At 46.8% G+C, this 14410-nt stretch overlaps 1 protein-coding gene across 3 annotated transcripts in view; it reads left to right on the top strand.

Moving 5' to 3' along the window:
* The first annotated feature begins 663 nt into the window (after positions 1 to 663).
* Positions 664 to 14410, top strand: part of GALNT18 (polypeptide N-acetylgalactosaminyltransferase 18) — a 363310-nt gene continuing 349563 nt past the window's right edge. For 2 of the 3 annotated variants that reach the window (XM_025357813.1, XM_025357814.1), the window contains exon 1: positions 712 to 1367. In XM_025357813.1, the coding sequence (XP_025213598.1) occupies positions 1133 to 1367 (235 nt within the window). In that variant the 5' untranslated portion in view covers positions 712 to 1132. Of the gene's footprint in view, positions 1368 to 14410 lie in introns of all 3 variants that reach the window. The other variant, XM_025357812.1, reaches the window with a different exon arrangement.

Here is a 14410-nt window from a genome sequence, read left to right on the forward strand (position 1 = left end):
GTATAGACTTAAAGAAAAACCTAGATAGGGGCAAAATTTGGGGCAAGCGGTGGGGGTGGGGGAAGAAGTGGTAGAGAGTCATCTAACAGGTCACCAATGTTGCTTCTGGGAGATTCCCGGAGGGTTGGTTCCTTTCAGCCAGGTTTAGGGCCAGGTCTGGACACATTCAGGAGGCCAGTGGCTGAAGGGCGGAGGGCAGGGTGGAGGCCCAAGTGAGGCCAAGGAAGGAGTGGATGCCCCTGGGGCTGCCACTTCCTTGGCTTCTCAGGGTCCTGGCAACCAAGAAAAGATTCCAGGAGTCGACCGGTGGCACCAATGCGAGAAGCCCCGGGCGGATGAAAGAAGCTGACCCGTGCGACCCCACCCCCCAAAACCAGGAGATTCCTGCCCAAGAGCAAGAGATGGAATTCCCCTCACCGAGGAAGCTGCCGACCTAAGGGCTGGGACTGGAAGCGCGCCCTCTCCGGGAGCTTCGGGTCTGTGGCAGCCTGCGAAGGCGCGGGTGGAGGCCCGGGCGCGTCCCTGGGGGCGGGAGCCAGGGGCGGCCAGCAGGTGGGGCCTGGGGGCTGGACTCCGCCCCCCGCTCCCGCCCCGTTGGTCCGCTGCCGCTCAGCACCTGCCCCTCTCCAGAGCCGGAGCGCGATTGGTGGCGGCGCTTGTCGCTCGGAGGGGGCCGGGCCGCTCTTCTTCGCGGCTCTCCCAGCCGTCGCTGCCGCTGCCGCGGTTCTCCTCGCAGCGCCGGCCGGTCGGACCGCCAAGGCAGCCGGCACTGGCGATGGGAAACGGTGTGGCCGCCGACACAGGCAGTGGCAAAGTTTCCCAGACGTACACATCTGGGCGCGCGGCTGCCGGCTACCCGTGACCCCTCTAGGAAGGGCTCAGGGATTTTTAATTTGGAAAAAATTCCACCTGGTTTCCTTTGTCAAGGTCTCTCCGGGTGGCCAGTAGCAGGAGCTGCAAACTTGGGCACGGCGGCTTCACCGGCAGCGGACCGGGCTTTGGAGAACCTCAGGACTCAGGTGCTGGGGTGCCCAGCGGCTCCGGACGTGCTACGGGGTGTGAGCGCGGGGGAGTCCGGGGCGCGCGACAAGGAAGGGCCCCCGGGAGCTCTATATGGAGGAAGGAGCCCAGAATGGTGTGCACCAGGAAGACCAAAACTTTGGTGTCCACTTGCGTGATCCTGAGCGGCATGACTAACATCATCTGCCTGCTCTACGTGGGCTGGGTCACCAACTACATCGCCAGTGTGTATGTGCGGGGGCAGGAGCCAGCGCCCGACAAGAAGCTGGAGGAAGACAAAGGGGACACTCTGAAGATTATTGAGCGGCTGGACCACCTGGAGAATGTCATCAAGCAGCACATTCAAGGTACGGGCGCCCCGGAAACTTGGGTCGCCCATGAGGCCCGGGAGTGCCCCGCGCGGCGCGGGGTGCGCTAGGGCTGGTGCGCATCAACTCAGCCACGGCGGGGCTCTGGGGCTGCAGATGCGTGGTAGTCGTGGGGCCTGAGTGTGAGCTCTTGCCTGCGTGCGGGACCCTCTGTCTGCGGCCGTGCGCGCTTCCCCGGGGCACACGTGTGTGCGCAGGGCTGCACGCGCGGATGTGTGCAGCTAGCTGGCGATATGGGGGCGCGCTGCGCACGTGTCCAAATGTGCGTGTGACTCTGGGCTGGTTGCTCGCGGGCTCTCGGGATCGCACACAAGTCCTGCTCAGAATGTGTGTGCGTGTGAATGTCTGTGTGTGTACAAGAGGGAACGCGCGGGCAAACGAGCTTTTTTGGCCACTGTAGGCGTCAGGTGAGATGCCCGCGCGGCGGCCCTGACTATTGGCAGTTAAGACTCGCAGGTTGCCGGACAATCGAGGCTAGGAAAATTGCGTTGTTTCAGCCCCAGCCCCAGTCTTGCTATGATCCCGTTGGTACGCGATGGGGAAAGCAAGGAGAACTGCTTGAACCTATAGCAGTCCCTACCCCCACCACAGCCCGCGGGTCCAGGACCCTCTCCAGGAGCAGGTATCAGCGCCGGCAAGTAGCGCTGGAGCTTGAGCTCTGTCCACTGTGGTGATGCTTCCGCCCAAGACTGGAAGAACACGCCCTGGGCTGCGCCTTCCCGGCGGAGCCGCCCAGGACCGGGTGAAGGCCGATCCCTCTGGTAGCTCCACTCTTAGGCCCTGGGGGCAGCCGGGGCGGAGCAGACAGAGCTACCTGGGTTGGGTCTGAAGTGTAAGGTTACTCTGGTTGGGTGCGCTCCAGACCAGTGCGGAGGTCCAAAGGGAGGGTGGGGGTTGCAGGGCCCTCTCCCGAGGCGACCTGGTCAATGAGCTGTCAGAGGGAGGGGATGGAGTTCTGGGCCAGGAGCACTGGTGCCGGGTGTGAGCGCGCGCACACACACACACACACACACACACACACACACACGCCCTCACGTCCACACTTCTTCGCCTCCCCGCGCCCCCTGCTTTCTACCAGGCATGTGATCTTCTTAAGGGCAGGGCCGAGCCTAGTTCCCCTGTAAACCTAGCAGGCCCACCAGGCTGAGGGGCCAGAGCATGGCAGACCTTGGCAAAGTGGAATTGAACTGAAGTCTTCCCCCTCCTTCCCCGCCCCCCGCCAGGAGCACTCCCTTTTGTTTACACGTGGATGTCTGAATTTCAATCCTTGCACCTGCTGCCCTTGCCAGGGTAGAGATGGCTCCTCCGTCTGAATTTGGTGTTTCCCTGGGTGTCCAGAATAGTTCCTTCCCTGGAGAAGGTTCAGGGAGGTTCAGGTGAGTGCAGGAGAGGCATCCACACCCATAGTGCTTCCTGACTAATGACTTCAAAACAAGCCCATGGCTTCGGCACCTTCCCAGAAAAGAGAGACATAGACAGCTTCTTCTTCAGATCTGCCTCTGCCTCTCAACCTGGCACTGGGCTTGGAAACCAATTTACCTATCTGTGAGTGCCTGTTGCTATTATTTCTTACGTGTCCTTTTCCATCAAACAGATCTTGATTGACTATTAATCAGCAATAGAAGTACAGTGTTTCCCCCAGGGTGATTCAGAATGTTCCCCGGGAGACACAAAGCCATACCTTACTTTGACATTTCTAGTTTGCTGACAGATTTTGAGATTTTCATTCACAGATTCTGTGTGTGTGTGTTCCTGGAAAATGATTCTCTTGTGCTTTTCTTTCTGGTCAGGCAGGAGGTGAGCAAGGTACTGCTCAGGGGATGCCATTAACCCCTGAGCCTGTCATGGAGTGGGTGCCTGTCATGTGGAATATGGACCATGTCATATGATTTCTAAGGTTCGACATGGAAACAAGCATAATGTTGAAGTTGAAAGCAAGCATTGTGATTTTTCTCCCCAGAAACTTTATAACTATGTGTTGTTCAGCACTTTGAAATCTATACCTGAAAAATTGGAGAAGATGGGTTAAAAAAAAGGAGGCAGGGTCCCTAAAACACATGTTGTTCCACTTGTACACATGCAGTGACCCCTGTGGGTATTCAGAAATAACCACAATCTCAAGACAGAGGGCCAAAGCTGCAACCTATAGGAAGGTAAGGAACAGTCAGTGACTTGGAAAGACTGGAAATGAGGCAGGCAGGGGCAGAGGTTACCAGGTTGGCTGTGCCATTATGGTGTAGCAATGACCAGCTGCTCCCTTTGCGGTGCTGGGGCCATCCTGAGCTGGGATTTAGGGAACAGAGGTAAAGGGCCTATAAAATTTGGGGCTGGTCAAGTGCAGCTCTCTGAAGGCAGAGGGTGGTAAAGGACAATAAGATCAAGCTCTTGTGCTTGATGGTACAAGCTGTTTATGTGTACCCCACTGTCAAGTTGCTTCTAGTCAGCATAGCCCTTAGAACAATCCAGTTTACTTTGCTGAGCTGGAGGGAATAAGGGGTAATAATAATAGCTAAAATTATATAGCACCTAGGATGTGTCAGGCCCTATTCTAAACACTTTACATATATTGACTTATTTAATCTTCACAACCTTATGAAGTAGGTAATATTCGCTCCATTTTACAGATATGGAAACTGAGGCAGGGAGAGGGTATATGATTTGTCCAGGGTCACACACTGGTATGTGGTAGTACAGGGATGTAAGCTCAGCTAGTGTGGCTTCAGAAGTCTAAGTTCTTAGCCACATACTAAACTGTCTCCCAGGAGGGCCCCAAGGTCCCTTGGAGTCCGTTAACAATGGTGGAAGTGGGTGTCAGAGGAAGAGACTTCAGAGGATGGCTGAGGGGTGAGGGAGTCAGCAGCCTTCCCACTTGGAAACGCTATAGATAAACTCAGGAAGCTCTGGGTTTTGCTTTGTTTCATGTCAAGAGGCAGAGGTTCCAGTCCCTTAACTAATGTTTGCTGAACATGCAGGACAGTCCCTGGCACATCCTACAGAAAGCAGCTGTGGGGTGAAAGTGTGGATGAATGGATGAGTGCAGATGCCTAGGGCCACATTAGTCATTAATGAAAGTGTTACCACTCTCCAAAAAAGATGTTTTGCTTTGGAGTCTTGTTCAGGCTCCTCTTTTCTTTAGAAGGAAAGTCTCCCGGAAGCTGCAGATGTCACAAAATGTTCTGCAGGATGTTCCACAGGACTTGCAATTAGAAGAGGCTTTGGAGCATCACCCCAGAGGTCTGTTCTAGTCATGACTGAAAAGTTCATTTTCGTCTTGGGAGTTGCAGTGATATTTCATTTTAATTTGTTTTCTGATTGAATGATTTAATTAGATGGTGTTTGGGACTCTCTTGGGAATGTAAATTGCAGTTTTGAGAAGTTTTTTGACCAAATAGATGTTAAATGAGAGGGTGGATAACTTATGAGTTTTTAAAAAAAGCATCCCGGGGGTTTAGAAACACAAAGTAAGTGTTAGTAAGGGTCAGGTTCCCTCCATCTTAGGAGTAGAAAGATCTGATGGCTTGACATGGTGAGGTGGATGAAGCAAGAATTTGCTAAAGGAGTTCTCAATGTTGGAGAGTGCAGGAAATGGAAATGTTGATTCAGTTCTTATTTTGGAAGTTCCGCAAAAATAAAGATAGCTTTCTTCTTTTCTTAGTAGCTTTCTGAATATGGAAAAGAATGTGCCAATGTTTAGGAAAATATTTAAAAATGCATAAAACTGCCCATAATTCATTCTACCCTAAAAATCAGTTTGCATTTTGAGCATTTCCTTCTAGCTTTGTTCATTTGCCTCCATATTTCAAAAAGAAGGTGTAGTCATGTTTTACATGAATTTTATATTCTGCTTTTTCACTTTCTTTTTGTTAATGAAGCGCTATTTTTTTCCATATTTGCTACATAGTTTATTGGTTCAACATTTATCTGTTGGAGACCTAATGTGTGCCAGACACTGCACTGGGAAAGTGATTGGGGATTATAGTGGTGAACTGTACACTAAAGACACTCTACAAGAGTACGGGCACTCTTGGTCCCTGTCATAGTGGACTTGTTTTCAAAGGACAAAGAATCCCTCCTAGTCGATGTGATCAGGGCTTCAGTTAGTTAATAGAAAAACTGGTTAAAGAGGAGAGTACAACAAAATATTACATACATGCCTTAAATATTTTTATTTTAATTTTATCCAAAATGTGCATTCATTTGCAAGACTCTTGATATCAGGCCAAAGTTTTGTCTTTGGAATGTATCTGCCATTTGGCGTTCTGTTCATCTTCCTTGCACAAACCACTCCCATAATGTCCTGTTTACAAAGTTTGATTTCTAGTTCTGTTTTCTTTCTTTTTTTTTTTTTTTTTTTTGAGACGGAGTCTCGCTCTACCACCCAGGCTGGAGTGCAGTGGCCGGATCTCAGCTCACTGCAAGCTCCGCCTCCCGGGTTCACGCCATTCTCCTGCCTCAGCCTCCCGAGTAGCTGGACTACAGGCGCCCGCCACCTCGCCCGGCTAGTTTTTTGTATTTTTTAGTAGAGACGGGGTTTCACCGTGCCAGCCAGGATGGTCTCGATCTCCAGTTCTGTTTTCTTTAAAATTCATTGAACACTTAAAGGTGCTTATGAAGCAGTCTCAGCGTAGTAGCCTAAATTGTTACGATTTTTGTCTCATCTTTTGCAATGGTTTTGCTCACATGTAATTTGATTGCTTTTCTTTAACTGACTACCCTTTATAAAGGCTTTGCAAAGCACTTAAAACTTAAAGTAATTTTCTTAGAAACAATGCTCATCTTTTTAGCAGTCGTATTTCATTGGTTTATGTAATACGTGATTAGATTATGCTGTTACAGTGAGAAGTACAAATAGTGTAAACACATTTGAGAACAAACCCACTGGACGGCTGGTAAGTGTACAACTCAACTATTTGCAGGAGCCGTGGGCAGTGGTACTAGAGACAAATAGGGTTTGTTACAGAGGGAGTGGCAAGCATAGTTAATCTGGAGAATTGATTAAATGGAGAGTTTCTAAAGAGAACTTTTACTGTATTTTTAATGACTGAATAGTATTCTGTCATCAGTATACCATTACTGATTCAACCACTTTCCTATTATTGGACATTTGTTTTGCTATTATAATTAGAGCAGAAATGAACATCTTCACCTCACTGTTTTTTGATTATTTTTAAGGATGTCTTTCCAGAAGTGGGATTAGTACTGACTCAAACAGTCTGAACATTTTTATGAAAGATTGTTTTTTCAGAAGGAAAGCCTTTCTTTATAGCCACCAGTAGTGTATTGTTGTACCAATGTCATGGAGCCTGGCCAGCATTGGGTGTTATCATTCAAATTTTTCTGAGTAAATGTAATCCCTGTCAAATGCTCTATTCTTTTGATTTGTACTCCTTTGATTATTCTAGAACTTAATATCCTCCCCAACCCCTGATGTTTGTTTTATCTTGTGGGACTATTTGTGTCCTTGCTCACTGTTTTCTCAGACTATCAGTGTTTGGCCAGGTGTGGTGGCTCATGCCTGTAATCCCAGCACTTTGGGAGGCCAAAGTGGGAGGATTACTTGAGCCCAGGAGTTCAAGACCAACCTGGACAATATGGTGAGACCCCCATCTCTACAAAGAAGAAGAAAAAAAGACTCTCTGTTTCTGATTTGTGTATTTTACGTATTTTTTTTTTTTTTTTTTTTGAGACGGAGTCTCGCTCTGCCGCCCAGGCTGTAATGCAGTGGCCGGATCTCAGCTCACTGCAAGCTCCGCCTCCTGGGTTCACGCCATTCTCCTGCCTCAGCCTCCCGAGTAGCTGGGACTACAGGCGCCCGCCACCTCGCCCGGCTAGTTTTCTGTCTTTTTTAGTAGAGACGGAGTTTCACCGTGTCAGCCAGGATGGTCTCGATCTCCTGACCTCGTGATCCACCCGTCTCGGCCTCCCAAAGTGCTGGGATTACAGGCTTGAGCCACCGCGCCCAGCCTTTACGTATTTTTTGATAAATAAATGTTTTGCCTGTGTCATATGTTACATACATAATTTTAGTTTTACATAGATGCCTTAGGGCAGTGGTTTTCAAACTGTGTCCCCAGGAGCTCTAAACTTGTAGAAGGTTTGATCTGCGGCCTGAGAATTAAAACGGTTAAGTGGGGTCTCCCAGACTCTGCCTGTAGGTACTACCTCCCCTCCCTGCAACAACAAAATTCCACTGTCTTCTGTTTTCTATTTGTCGTTCTATAAAATATTTCATTTTTAAAAAAGGTTCTACTTCTTTTGAAAACAAAGTTGAAAATAACTGTTTTGGGAAAAGAGGAAAGATCAGATTGTTATATTTTTGTGAGGGATGATGGTGGTATAAAGAATTCAGGAGAGTAAATAAATCTAAAAGGAAATTGAATTCCTGGGTGGTGTTCTTGTAACATCTATTTACCCTTCTGAATACCATGATTAATAATGTATTACATTATGTGACTAATTTCTAAATCCATTATCTTACTTCACTGAGTCAAGATCATCCCAACAATGGAGAAATGGGTTATTAACTGCATTTTGTTTCCTGAAAGTTTATTAGTCATATTATGTGCATATGAATGTATACCAGGTCAGTAACAGCAGGTTGTTTGCCATGACTACAAATCATTTATGGTCCCTAAGAATCAGCAAATGTCCTGGGCTTGGATGTTTTTCTGTCTCCTATAGCTTTGGATATCACTTAGAATTGGCTCATGTCCTTCTCATCTGATCTTTGACTTGGCAGCGTTTGTGAAAAAGAGGGTGTGATGTTTGCTGAGTGCTTGGAGTTTATTTGAGGAAAGAGTGTCATTTAAATAGTAAAGCTATTTGTCCTCTGGAATGAACTGTTGCATGTGAAATTATATTAGTAACAGTGATTGACATTTTGAAAGAGTTCAATAGCAGGACTTAGGAGTTGAGCCTAATTACCTTTGTTAATAGTTCAGAACCACAGCTTTATGAAGAAGAAAAGCCTTGCCAAAGGACACAACTTTTCCCCATGACCAAAGAATCTTCATTTTTAGCCAGAAGTGTGTAGGCTGTAAAATAAATGAATTCCACATTCTTTCCCACTCACTTGACATAAATTGTTATTTGCCCTTGATAAGTAAGTTGGTGGAGAATCTCAAGGAGAATTCAGAATGAAAAGTGTCAGACAGCCACAGTCTGGTTTTGTCATTTATGAAGGCCTTGAAGGTCAGCTTTAGCCACTTGGGTTAGGCTGGCCTATGTTTTCCCAAAGGTATTTATGGGATTCAGAGTCACATACAGAGTTACTGGAGCGTCTTCATTACCATCGTATAGGATTTCTGACCTCATTTCACTTGAATAGCTGAATGCCCTTGATATGCTTTGAATGTTTGTCTCCTCCAAATCTCATGTTGAAATGTGGTCACCAGCGTTTGAGGTGGGGCCTCGTGGGAGGTGTTTTTGTGAATGGCTTGGTGCTGTCTTCCTGATAATGAATGAGTTCTTGCTATATTTGTTCATGTAAGAGCTGGTTGTTTAAAGAGCCTAGCTCCTCCTCCTCCTTCTCCTCTTCTTCTTCTTCTTCTTCCTCTTCCTCTTCCTCTTCCTCCTCCTCCTCCTCCTCCTCTTCTTCTTCTCCTCCTTCTTCTCCTTCTTCTTCTTCTTCTTCTTCTTCTTCTTCTTCTTCTTCTTCTTCTTCTTCTTCTTCTTCTTCTTCTCCTCCTCCTCCTCCTCCTCCTCCTCCTCCTTCTCCTTCTCCTTCTCCTTCTCCTTCTTTTCTTTTCTTCTCTCTCTCTCTCGCCCCTCTATCACTGTGACATACCTGCTTCCCTGTTACCTTCTGCCATGATTGTAAGCTTCCTGAGGTCTTCCCAGGAGCCCAGCAGATGCTGGACTTTGAATAGCTTGCAGAACTATGAGCCAAATTATAAATTTTTAATTTTGTGATTTACCAAGCCTCAGGTACTCCTTTATAGCAATACAAAATGGATTAATACAAAGCTGTTGTCTTGATTTGGGGCTTGAGGGTCTCCTTTGGTTTGTGGTGGAAAGCCAAGCTTGGCTTCTTGTTAGCTGGGTTTTATCTAGGAGATGGGGACAGACAGGCTGTCCTGTGGAGAAGTACATTGCTGAGCAGTCCACTTGGAGGGATGTTACACAGAAAGCTCCTGGAGGAAAAACCTAGTTGAATGTGAGTGATAGATGTAATCAGAAGGCAGTGTGGTGGGCTTTGGGGAGAGATAGAATTATGCAAGAAGCTGAAGGGCAGAGGCCATACAGGTTGCCATACAGGCAAAGTGGCTGAGGTCCACTGGTGGCTAATCCACCTTCAGTGAATGGCGGGCTATGCTGTTTATGCTGGCCTGGAGTGTCTCTTGAAGGGTGGAGCTTCTGCCTTGGATTTGGCAGGGATGTGGTATTTCATGGCTCCTACAATTGCTATTGAATCTCACTTGCCTTTGGTGTTAGAGTCAGCTCCATCTGTAATGCAATGCTTGAGCCCAGGGGTCCTTGAGGTTTCCCCCTTCCTCACACATATGTCCACATACAGGGCATGTGCCGTAGGGCAGGGCTAGGAGGATGCACCTCCTAATACATTGCATTCATTCTCACTCCACCCTTTCTTTTCCTACTTGAGAAAGCATATTAGTATGCAAGGGAATGTAACAACCTTGAAATCCCTTTAATTTATTAGAGTTAAAGCTAATCATTCATAAGCTTTGATACTTAAATTATTGTTACTCACTAATTACCTCACAACTGTTCCACAGCACAGTATGTTGTGGCAGTGATTGGGAATGACTGCTGTTCTGGAATCTTCTCTGTGGATCTGTATACCTTTTATAGACCCCTGTTGTTCCAGTGCAGCCAACTGGAACTTTAAGCAAAAGGATTCCTGGTTATACGAACATTTAAGCTTTGGTGGTTTTTCTGACTACACGATTATGGATTAAAATATGTTGCTAGACAGATCATCCCAGTGGGGATGCAGTTCTGAGATGTAGTTCTCTTTCACTGCCTGACATTCAATTTCAGTTTTGTGAAGGTTTATTTTTGGGAGATGAAGCTGTCTTTAATGATGCTAGTGGAAACCCCTGAGTGTCCAGCCACAATAAACATTGAGTGGCTTCCCGTATGGAGCCGCTGCTAAAATGTTTTTAGAGCCAACAGGCATACTCTGCTGGGCTACTTTCCATTGCCACCATCCTTTAAGAGCTCACAGAAATACAGTGTTTGGGAAGATCCAGAGAAGTGGCATCTGCACTCTTCACCTTGGGACAGGTGAGAACAATGAAAAACGATGCCTACAAAGGAGGCTTGTGGCCAGTTCTTTAGCATGAATAGGTTCATTCTACAAATGCGCTGAGTTTAAGTCTCAGAGCAGAGTTCCCTGATTAAGATTGTTGAGTGCTGCATCTTAACAAGCTCTGGTGCTTTGTTGGGCTTCGCCAGTCTGACTTGTGCGTCCATCTCTGTCCCCTGGGAACTTGGAATTAAAGGCCATTGAGATCCCAGAGGAGCAGGAAGGTAATTCAGGGACTCTGGCAAGACAGGATTCAAAGCTTGGCTTAATAAATGTTGTGCTAATGGCATCTGGAGATTTAGGAGAACAGTACCAAAATTGCTTAGGCCAATGGATATGAGAATTAGAAAGCTAAGGAAAGATTTGAAGTGACAAATGAGAATCCTAGCCAAACCCTAGATTTATTTTAAGAGCAACAGGCATATAGAGAATTAAAGATTGATTGTATCAAGGGAATGGAGGAAGACAGCTACGGTACTCCAGTATGTCAGGGACTGGCCCAGGTGCTGTCCAGGCATGATTACTTGATTTATGTATTTTAATGAACAAATATAATTGTAATTTTTAAAATTAGCGATTCCTTTTCATCTTCACAACATAGTAAGGTAGAGTTTTTAGACGTAAGAAAATGAAGACTTAGAGAGTTTGTCCAAGGTAGGTCACAGGGCTGATGGGTGGTAGAGCCAAGAAGGGAAACTGGCTACAAAACCAATGCTCTCTACGGAATAGAAAGGAGGATGAACATTTCTCATAGAGAGGAATGGGAGATCATCTTATCAAAGATGGTGTTTGAGTGTAAGCTCAGAGGCCTCAGGTCAAGTGGGAGGCCAGGCAGGGGCTTGGTTTGCATTTGTGTCCACAAGGAACCTGGAGGGTAGGGTGGCCAGCAGTAGAAGGCCCTGGTCTAGAAGGGTGAGGGAGTGGCACCACAAAGCTGTGGACAACCTTTTCTCCTAGGTCACTGCGGGGCCTCCAGGAACTGGTCCTTGTCAGAAAAGCAGAGTGTTCCAGCTGCAGGCTAGAGCTCTTTCAGATTCATTGCGACTTTTGAGCACCCAAAATGTCCTGGGCACCGGGCTGAGTGCTTTCCTGTGCCCTGGCATAGTCACATGTCTTTCAGGGTGACCAGCTTATCCTGATGTGCCTCACGCTTTCCTGTTTAAAACTGAAAGTCCCAGGTCCAGGGAAGCCCCCAATTCCCTGGGCAAACCTGGAGGGTTGGTCATCCGAGGCTTCTCACAGTGGTAAATTCTGCTCCGTGTTAACTCCTAGCACCGGGGTTAAAATAGCCTTTCTGATCGTGCTGCATCCAGTCTTTGATCTCTGCTCTTGAACCTTGACTTGCTTGAAGGTTACAAAGAAGAAGGTGAGGGTCCACAGCCCCTTCCCCATTTTCCCTGCCCACACAGGCTGCCTCCTCTCTTCTTTGTTATTCCTTCCGCTTTGGCATTCTTTGGTTTTCAGCTGTCTGAGCCTCTCAGGATTTGTAAAGGAAGAAACAATTGCTGTAAAGGAAAGCTCTAATAAAGTGGTTTGGGCACAAAACATCAGCAGCTGTTTATTTGCCCAAAACAGTAGGAGTCCATATTAATAACCTTGTGAGTTATATGCTGGGAAGTTAAAAGTAAGCAAGAATCTTACTCAAGACCCACAAATGTAACTTTATTCCTTTATTGAACTAATCTCTCTTCCTGTTTATGCTGGTGACATTTTCTGTTATCCATGTGGAAGATCCTTTTTGATCTTCCATTACAGATTTATTTAGCTGTGACTTGGTTGGCATCCCAAGGCAGAGGGGTTTTCTGGTTTCTCTTTAGTGCAGTTACAATGCTTTGTGTTTATATGGTTCCTGCCTCAAAGGATTTCAACAATAAGTGGGACAGGCTTTGTCTAATTAATCATCATATTTCCCTGATGGGAGAGAAGGAGCTGTTAAGAGGAAGGGAGAGTCTCGAGAAGGCTTCAGATCTGTCAGTTCATGGGCTTGGAGAAGTGAGTCTTTTAACGTTTTGGTTTCTTCCACTTCCAAACCTCATTTTTAATAATAAGTGGATCCTCTAATTTGCATTAGTTTCTAAGAGTAAATGGAAGAAGGTATAACATGTGGGAATTATGACATGGAATGTCCAACTCAATAATTGGGCCAGGCCTTTTATTTTGTGAGAACCTGGGGATTTATATTAGAAGAGGACTCCAATGGAAAGTGCATAGAAGAGATCAGTCAATCAAGAATGGGAAAAAAAAAAAACAACCGGTGAAGAAGGACTATAGAAAAATAGGTCTGAATTTGTCTGGAGAAGAAATGGGAAGAGGAAGAGAATTAATGTTTGCTGAGCACCTGTGATGTGCTGAATACTTTACACCTGTCACCTCATCTTAACCGCATAAGCAGGCCTGTGGGATGGTGTTATTATCCCCATTTTACAGATGAAGAAATTGAGGCTCAGTGACTGTAATGAGCTTATCCCAGGTTTAGCAGCTAGTAACAGATAAAAGCCCATTACCACTCTTAAGCTCCTTAGTAAGGGGCTAAGGGCCCTCTTGTTTTTCTGCTCCTTTGATGTGGATCAAGAGAATCCTTTCTTTTAGTAGAAACGTTGAGACTGGAAGAAAACTTTTTGAGGGTAGTGAAGTCCTGAGGTGGGTTACCAAGTGATTATTTTGGCAGCCTCCTTTCCTGGAGAGGTAGGAAGATGACTGTGCCAGGAGCTGACCTGGGCTCAGCTCTCTGGAAGATTGAGAGAAACTCTAGGTATGGCGTTTCTCTAGGCCAGCTGCATCATTTTTTCTTCCAGAAGCAGACTTAGCATGAACAAGATCATCTCCACTCACTCAGGCCATAGCTTTATTTTGGGGGTCCTCCAGGCTCAGGGCATGGGGTGGGGTAGGGGACCGTAAAAGGGGGACTGGTCTACACAAAGTCAATAGCAGACATGGCCAGGCCTTCCAGGAACTTCCCATTTAATTGAGGGAATGGAATATTTGGAGTTAAATGTATGAAATGGTGGGCCCCTAGCTATGTGGGCAGTTGTAGGAGGTGAACACCAAGGCTGGCATTGTTTATTGTGGTGTGGGAATGGGAGGAAATAAAACCACCGTGAGGAGTTGGGAGAAATCACACACTCCTCAATGTTGGCTGGGAGTTTGACAGTGGCCTGTACCCCTGCCTTCTTTTGGTATGTGCTCAGATTCTTCCCTTCCTTCACTGAACAAGCATTTATTGAACATCTGTGCTGGGGATGTATCAGTGGAATCAGGGCAAAAATATGAGGGACTACAATTAAACGAGGAGCTGGTCAGGGGCTCTGCTATAAGCAAAGACTTGAAGAAGGTGAGGTGTGCGCCGTGTGTATGTTTAGAGGAAGAGAGTGCCAAGCGGTGCGAACAGCCAGTGCAAAGCCCCTGTGGCAGGAGTGTGCCTGATGTGTTTGAGAAACAGTGGCCAGTGTGGCTATAGCAGGGTGATGGTGGGAAAAGGGGGCAGGGGAAGAAGCCAGAGAGGGGCTGGTTGGGAAGCTGGTTGTGCAGCCTCAAAGGCCACTGCAAATGGAATGCTCTGGAAAGACTGGGGAGCTACCAGAGGGGGTGAGCAGAGAGGCATCAATGCAGGCTGTTCTGTGGCTGCTTCCTGGGCACCTCTTTTGAGCTCGGTACTGTGCCAGGCATGGTGGGAGATGATAAAATATATGCAACACGCTCCTTTTCTTTGAAGAACTCATAATCAGGCTGAGAAGACAAAACAAGAAACAGTTAA

This window comes from Theropithecus gelada, chromosome 14 (genome assembly GCF_003255815.1).
Source record: "Theropithecus gelada isolate Dixy chromosome 14, Tgel_1.0, whole genome shotgun sequence".
Classification (NCBI taxonomy): domain Eukaryota; kingdom Metazoa; phylum Chordata; class Mammalia; order Primates; family Cercopithecidae; genus Theropithecus; species Theropithecus gelada.